General features: G+C 61.2%; 1 protein-coding gene across 1 annotated transcript in view; it reads right to left on the minus strand.

Moving 5' to 3' along the window:
• The window catches only part of RPTOR (regulatory associated protein of MTOR complex 1), a 227,815-nt gene that overhangs the window by 18,067 nt on the left and 201,642 nt on the right, over positions 1 to 8,106 (minus strand). The window contains exons 24-26 of the mRNA XM_023519631.1: positions 7,533 to 7,636; positions 6,984 to 7,167; positions 5,494 to 5,604 (exon numbers count right to left, since the gene is read on the minus strand). Coding sequence (XP_023375399.1) covers positions 5,494 to 5,604; positions 6,984 to 7,167; positions 7,533 to 7,636 — 399 coding nt within the window. The remainder of the gene's footprint in view (positions 1 to 5,493; positions 5,605 to 6,983; positions 7,168 to 7,532; positions 7,637 to 8,106) is intronic.

Below are 8,106 nucleotides of genomic sequence, written 5' to 3' on the forward strand. Positions count from 1 at the left end.
AGCGGCTGCTAAATTTGGTCGAGCCCTTTTTCCGCAGGTGCTCAGATGCCCGGATGGCTTTTCTCTGGTCTGCTGACACAGTCCATTACAGGATGAACTAAAATATGTTGGCTCCACTTTGCGTCCTTGGGATGGAACCGCTCGGCCGCCAGGGAGTTGCCCGCTTTGCGTGCGGCTGCATTCGACTCGCTGGAGCCACGCTGCGGGTTCTGGGTCCGCGTTCACGGAGGACGTTTTCTGTTCTTCAGCTGCTTTGCTGTCACAGTGGCGCTGGCTCCGCAGTGAACTGGGGAGCGGCCCTCCTGTCACGTTGTCACAGCTGCTGTAGAGCTGGTGCCGCGTCCCTAAAAGCTCTGGCAGGGCTGGCCGGTGACACTGCAGGCCCGAGCTTTGTCTTTGTTGGCAGGTTTTAACTGCAAACCCACTGCCTTCATCAGGCACAGGATGGTTCGGGTTTGCTGTTTCGTACTGGGTTTCGGGAGTTTGTGGGTGCAACGTGGAGATGTCAGGGTATCTTCCGGGACCGTCGCCCCATCCAGTCATCTCCGCGTCTGTCCCAGTGCCGGCACCACGGTCTTGTCGCTGCAACTACGCAGTGACCCCCGGAACCGGGAAGCCCGGGTCCTTCCGCTTTATCTCTTACGACATTTTTTCCCCTTTAGTGCTATTCTGGGTCCCTCACGGCTCCATCTGAAATTCCGTCTCAGCTTGTCGTCTTCTACAACGTAACGATGAAAAAGGCGGCTGGGTCTCCGTGGGACGGCGCTGAAGCTGTGGGGCTCTTGGGGACTCCTGCACACCAGGTCTTCGGGTGCGTGGACGCGCAACTTCTCTCCACTTAACTCTGGTCTCCTCTAGCGTCCTTCAACACGGTTCCGCTCACAGACTGTTTTAAAGAAAGGGCGCATCTGACCTAGCGAAACCTCAGTCACTGACTGTTTACAACCCAGCGACGATCGATGGGATGCACGGGGGCTGGCGCCCCGGCCGGCGCATCTGGGGACAGGCGGGGTGGGCGATGCCCAGCAGGCGGGAGCATGGCAGCATGCTGGGTGCCCCCACCTCACTGGCCGCCCCACGGGCTGCGCCTGCGGGATCCGCCTCTATCTATCTGCTTCCCTCCTGAGCCTGCCAGGAAAGGCCTGGCATCGTTTCAGAAGCTGGCGACGGTGTGGTGGCCCCTGGTACAATCGAAGCCATAGCCAACTAAGTCACCGAGGAATAGTCTGAGGGGGAGACCAAGTGACACTCTCAGGCTCTGTCGGCCTGAAGGTTTATGTACAAGAATGTCACGTACGCTGTCATTCATCGTAGGAAAACCCAGAAAAAGACATTTTCATGGACGAATATGTGACGACGTGAGGAGTTCAGTGTTCACGGCACAGTGACAAACGGACAGAGCGCAGTGTATGCAGGATACGCTGTGTGTGTGCATGCGCGAGTGTGCGTGTGCAAGTGTGCACATGCGTGTGTGTGCATAAGAGTGTGTGCGTAAGTGCGTGCGAGAGTAAGTGCGTGTGTAAGTGTGCGTGCGCAAGTGTGCATGTGTGCGTAAGTGCGTGTGTAAGTGTGCGCGCATGTGCGTGTGAGTGTGCACATGTGCGTGTGTGCGCATAAGTGCACGTGTGAAAGTGCGTGAGCGTAAGTGCGTGCGTGTGTGTGTGTGTAAGTGTGCATGTGTGTGCATAAGTGCGCGTGTGCGTAAGTGTGCATGTGCGCGCGTGCTATGGGTGGCTTCGATTTTACCAGCAGTATTTTTTAATTTGAAGTTTAAAGAAAATAGTTCAGTGCACTTTTTAAAAGCGCCACAGATGTGCAGATTTAATCACGCGTCACCTGCAGCACGCCCACGGCCTGTCCCCGTGGGGGCCGGGCCATCGCGGCCGGGCGTCGGGCTGTGAGCAGGTTGTTGGTGCTCACGCCGCACGCAATGTCCGAGCGTGAGCTGATCGGCTCTGACAGCTCCTTCTGTAACTAAACACCACATTTAATCTGTTCTAAATTACAAAACTAATCGGTCTAAAACACCCCAAACGACCCAGAGTGCACGACGTGGAAAGGGCCTTCTGCACCCAGCCGCCTAAGCGAGCGCTCGCGGGCCCCGCGGCCGAGCTGGGAGCCGCAGCTCGCATGGGCGCGTCGTTCCCGCTCAGTCTCCTGATTAACGTTCTTGTTTTGTTTCCAATGTCCGCCGTTGCGGACAGCGCTGTGAGGGGCACCTGTGACCCACGCTGGCGCCCGTCCACGCCCAGCAGTGGCCTTAGGGCCTGCCTCTCAGGGCGCGCCGAACCGCCCTCCACCGCGCCAGGATCTTCCCACCAGCGACAGTGTCCGCCCCCCCTCCAGGCTGACCTCTGACCTCTGCACAAAATCGGTCTTTGAAGCTTGTCCACCCGTGAGTGACAAACCACCCTACTACTTGCGTGATGAGGGCGAACTTCCGTGTCTCTCTGTAAAGCGCGCGGTGGACCACGCGTGACGTTCTCTCCAGAGCGGGTGTGAGCTCTGAGCCACCGAGGGCGAGAGGCTGTCACCCGGCTAGGGGGCTGTCTTTGCGGTCATGCGGACCTGTAAGAAATCTGCCTGTGAGCTGACAAAAGGCCAGCCAAAGCTGTCACTGCCATTGTTTTCGGGTGCTCCCACTGGCGTGAGTCACACTCGGCTGGACTGCGGGGTGTCACTCTGCTCTCCGTGAGGCTGTTTAGGGTTGTGGTTCCTCTGTCCTTTTTGAGCGCTACCTTGAGCTATTCTCAGCCACACGTGAAGCGGGTTAATAAAAAGGTTCCCAACGTACTTTATCGCACAAACGTGTCGCTAGGTGATTAATTAAATTAATAAAAGAACGCTCTGTGAATGCCACTTGGAAAAACTAGGGAAAAAATTAATAATGAGACCAAACGTGTTCTCAGAAAAGGTCTCTCACTGAGGTAGAAGAGACGTCAGTGGCGCCTCAGGAGCCGCCGCTCCGGCTGCCACCGGGGGTGCAGGGAGTGCACCCCGTCCCGACGCCCGAGTGCGTCACGGGCGCAGCGACCACGCGCGTTTGCGCCTGTGTGCGCGGCAGGGCCCGGTCTAGGGGGGCCACTTCCTCCCACCTCACGGCTCACACCGTGGGAGCCGGCACGACGCATCGGGCCAGACCACTAGGCTGACAGTCGGCGTCCCCGTGCTGGTGACACGCGGGATCCCCCGTGGGAACCCTCAGACGTACTTCCGGGCACACGCACGGAAGGACATGAAGGCCGATGGGCTCCGGGCTGCATGTGACGCAAGGGAGGCTGGGGTGCTGGCTTCAGGCCGGATGCTGGCTCTGGGTTTGCGCGTGGGCGAGACGTCTGAGCACACACCCCTCGAGGGTCTCTGGGGACTTTGGCCACGACCCGCTCAGGCGCACCCGACGCCAGACCCATACGCTGCGCTGAGGAGAGGCAGGCAAATCCTTGGGGGAAAATCAAACTCATTTTTAAGTTGAAGAGGAATGAGTTTGGGGTAACTGAGGCCACTTCTCCCTGTCGTCACAGGGAGATGACTGAGAAGAGGCATGTTTCGAAGGCTCTGAGGAAGCCGCTCCCTCACTGCCATCCCGAGAAATCACTGCAAACTGTAGCCACGAACGCTGCGGCAAGGGTGAGCCCGGGGCGCCGGGAGCTCCCAGCAGCTCGGCCCACCGGCCACGTGGGAGGCGAGAAATCGCGCTTCCGTTGTGCTGAGCCGCAGGTCTCAAGGGCCAGCGTCCCAGGGCCAGCGCCCCGGAACAAGCCCGCACTCGCCTGCTCTCCCTCCCTCACCCGGCAGAGCGCTGTGACTGGGGGACCGCGCACAGCGGCCACCTGAAGTCGGCGGCAGCACACGGGCTGGTCCAGCCACACGCTGTGCTGGCCAGAACCTGAAGCACAGCTGCCGTGAACCTTTCTTCCTTTAAAACTTCTTTTCTGACTGTGAAAATGCTTTGTCTTCGTGCAGAAAGTGCAGAAAAGACAGAAACGTCTGAGGAAGAAACAAACTGAGTGCCACCTCCGCCGGGTCACCTGTCCCCTTCCAGTCTATGTCCTGGGGACAGGCACGGGCATGTTCGGCGTCTGTAACTATGACCGTAAACGACGTCACGTTACAACTGTGAGAAACTGGAGCCAGCTGTGTCTTGCTTTCATTTCTCTTTAAAAGTTTCATCATAAGCATTCCCTTATGACATTAATTTTCAAGCTTTGTTTTTAAACAGCTCCAAAAATACCGTATCACGCTTTCATTGTTTGTAACCACTGTCCTGTGGTCCTCAGCTTTCGCCGCTGTAAATAAGACACAGATCATCCACGTCTCTGATTACGACCCTAAGTCTGTATCTTAGCAAACAAGTTACGGGGTCAAAGGGGACGGCAGCTAAGGCTCCTGCTGCTTCCCACCAAACTGCTTTCTGGAAAAGCTGGGTCGAGTTAAGAAATGAGAAAGAATGCTGCTCCCTCTTTCATCAAAGGGGCTCAAGACATCAGAACTTTAAAACCGGCCTTGGGCACTGACGATGACCACTCTTGTGTTTTTATTGACAAAACTGCGTATCCCTCCGAGGAAAGGGGAAAGTGGGTGGGACGCTGTACCCAGGAGTCAACACGCCCGTCCCGGGCACAGCCCACACAGGGGGCCCGCCGTGCGGTCCAGGGCCAGCTGTGACTTCTACTTATCTATCTGCACGGGGGCAGACGAGGATTCTGAAGATGAACACCGCAGCTCCTGACTCTGCTCTGACACGGCATTGCCTGAGCCGCCCCATCACCCTGAGTGTGTGGCTCGAATCTGCAGTGACGGGAACGTTTCCCGTCACGACTGTGGTAGAATTAAACCTGAGAGGTATTCCCCCGGAACAAGCCAGACGTGTCAGAATTGGCCCCAGTGGGCGAGTCTTTAAAAAAAAATCCTCGAGCTTAGTCCCAAAGCGTGGAGCCGCCCCAGCACGGCCTGGAGACAGGCCGCGGGCGGCCCTTGGGGGTGGGGGAAGTCAGAGGCTTGGAGTGACCTTGCCAATGAAGACAAAACGGTACGGTTCACGCGGACAAGCTCAGGAATGGCAGGCTTCTGCTTTTCTGAGAAGACAGGAGAGCAGACGAAGTCTGTTTCTCTTGCTGCTTTATTTTAGCTGCCAGCTCCAGCTACCAGGGCAGCAATTTGGCGTCACCCTTCAACAGCGGCAAATGCAGTGGGACAGGAGCCCCAGAAGGGTGGTACAGGTGGCTGGCACGGCAGGGCCCTGGGCGGCCCTGGCCACCTGCCTTGGGTCACGGCTCAGGGACATGGCCTGTGCGGCCCCACCGAGGTCGGAGGGGCCACAGTGAGTGGCCGGCTGAGGGTGCCAGTGAACAAACCCAGGGAATTTTGGACGGTCAGCTTGGGCAGAGGAGCCCAGACACGCTGGACTCTCAGGGGAGCGAGGCTCAGGGACCCCAGCTGCTCGGGCAGCCGTGGGGAGCACACCCTTTAAGCCCAGGGCACGGTGCACGGTACCTTCATGACGGGCTGGGCAAAGTACCGGGCGCTCCAGTCGCAGAAGCCCGTCTGCATCGTGGCCGAGATGAAGCCCTTGTGTCCGGCGGCGTCGTCCGGGTCGTCCGCCGTCTTCGGGTGTTTGGAAAGGAGCGAAGAGAAACGAGTCAGTCAGGTCCCCCCCGGCTCTGTGCGCCTCCCACACCCGCCCTGCAGACGAGGCGGGCAGAGCTCTGGCCCCGGGAGCCTTCCGTGCTGCCCTCACTGCTGCCCTCACTGCTGTGCCCTGGTGACCGGGACCCGAGTGGATGGACCTCCTGGGAACCCGTGCTGGGGTTTGCCTGCGGCTGCACACGGGGAGCTGTGTCACCCGGGGCCGGCGCGGTGGCTTCAGCTGCCACCCTCCTGAGCTGGCTGCATATGCCCCTGGCCCTGGGCCACCGCCCCCACAGGCCTCTGCCACCTGGCGTCCTGACGAGGGCAGAGGCTCAGGTGGCAACAGCACAGGCCACCAGGACTTATGTGTAGTCCAGCACCCGGCACTGCCCCCAGGACAATGCATCGGTCCACGACCTGCTGCAGTTGTCACAGGGGAGCTTGCCTCACGGGGCTGGGCGCGAGGTGTCCCCACGGCGCACGGGTGGCCGGAGTGCGGGTGACCCTCACGGAGAACCCTCGTCACCCAGGGAAGACTTGCCCAGAGGAAAGTCCACAGGTGGGACTCAGTGACAGGGCCTCACTCCTGCCTGGTGGGGGGACCGCACGCCGCTGCCTGTCACAGCGCTGCTCTGCTGGACCAGGACCTGGGTCACGGCCCCTGCGCCCGTGGCTCCTGCCTGGCTGCCCACGTAGGGTCCAGCCCGAGGTTGCAATGAGCTCGTCCTGGGTGCCCACGGCTGGAGGCCAGTGGCCTCGGAAGCTGGGTGGAGGGGGCACGTGTGCACCTCTTGCTCCGAAGCCACCGTGGGGGCTGTGACCTGTGTTAGGACTGCGGTCATGGTGACTGTGGGTGAGCGGGGTGCGACATGGTGGCACTCAGGGTGCTGAGCCACCTCTCTAGGCCATGCGCCCTTGGCCGAGAAAGCGGCAAACAGTCCAGACGAGGCGGCAAAAGCCCAGCTACGTGTCTTCCCCGTAATGTGTCCCCCTTGTCACCGTCACCCGTCACACGTCCCCGTGTCCCTGCCAGCGTCTCCTGAGACTTCTCTTCCCGCTCCGAGGCAGAGGCATGCCCACGTCGGTGGCCTAAGTGGACGCTCGCGGAGTGAGCAGCAGACAGCTCAGCACACGCGGCTGGGGCGGGAGGCGAAACGCCACTCGCCCGCCAAGGGGACGCGGACCAGCGGCAGGTGCTCACCCCGCCACGGGGAGGTTGCCAGGAACGGAGACCCTGGGACTGGGGGCCACCGTGAAGGGACCCCGCGTCCCCCGGGGCGCGAGGCCCAGGGTATCCCTAACGAAGCATCTGGACCCCGGGGCGTGCGTGAGTCTTAGTGCCACGGTGTCCGCACCTGGTCCGGGCCCTTGTCGAACATCTTCCGCGTGCGGGGGAACTGGTGGGAATGCGGGGTGTACTGGGTCCCCACGGGGCCAGTAGCACCTGGCCGGCTGGGGGGCAGGTCTCGGCTGACCGGCTGCTTGGCCACGTCGTTGGTCAGGCTGGAGCTGCTCGCGCTGGACGTGGGTGGGGAGCCTCTGTCGTGGGGAAGAAGCGTGCGTCTTACCCGGAGCCTGGCCTCTGCCACCGAGCTGTGGCCAGCGGGCCCAGGGCCCTCGGCTCGGCCGACCTTGGGTCCCCGACCCGTCGGCGTGACTTCCAGACACCAAGTGCTGATGCCCGGTTCACGAGCCCTTCGTGCGTCCGCCTGCGGGTTCTGGGGGCCCCCTGAAGAGAGGCGCGGCAGAGGCAGCGAGCCAGCAGGTGCACGTGCCCGCTGCCCTCTGTTCATGCGCAGCCCCCGCCACGCGGTGCCAATGCGGGCGACAGGGAGGACGCGGACGTGCGGCAGGGAGCGTGGGGGTGTCCTGGGGACGGGGTGCTCTCAGGCGGCAGCACTCACCCCGCCTGGTGGATGTGGACGCCCTTGTTGGTGGGACTGGCAGGCGCCGACTGGGTGAGCGAGGACGCGGTGAGGATGCGCTGAGGCCGTGCGTTCACGGTGGCCTGAAAGAGCAAGGGGATGCGTGACGGGGACGCGTGACGGGGACGCTGCCACGCTGCGGGACAGCACAGGTCGGCAGTGGCCTTTGAGAGGCTTCAGCGGACAAGGCCTCCTGACCCAAGAACTCTCACACACCAGTGGAAGGCCCCAGCTGAACACACCGCCAGCGTCACCCTGCAGATGAGGTGACACTCCTGCCTTTCTAGAGATCGTCTGCCCGTGTCCAGTGAAGCTCCAGGGCGGCCATCCTTGCAATAGCCCAAGGCCAGGCTGATGGTGGTTCCAATGACGCCAGCTGTGTGTGCCTCAGTCCATGAGCCACCTCCCCACCCCACCCCGCCCCTCGCCACTGTCCCCTCCTCCCTGAGGGCGGAGTTTCCCACTCCTGGAAAAGGGCACCTGCCTCTGCACCGTTCACATTCCAGGGGCAGCTCAGAGCACGGACACAACAGCAGGTGCTGTCACCCCCCCC

This window comes from Pteropus vampyrus, unplaced genomic scaffold, assembly GCF_000151845.1.
Source record: "Pteropus vampyrus isolate Shadow unplaced genomic scaffold, Pvam_2.0 Scaffold227, whole genome shotgun sequence".
NCBI classification, from domain to species: Eukaryota; Metazoa; Chordata; class Mammalia; order Chiroptera; family Pteropodidae; genus Pteropus; species Pteropus vampyrus.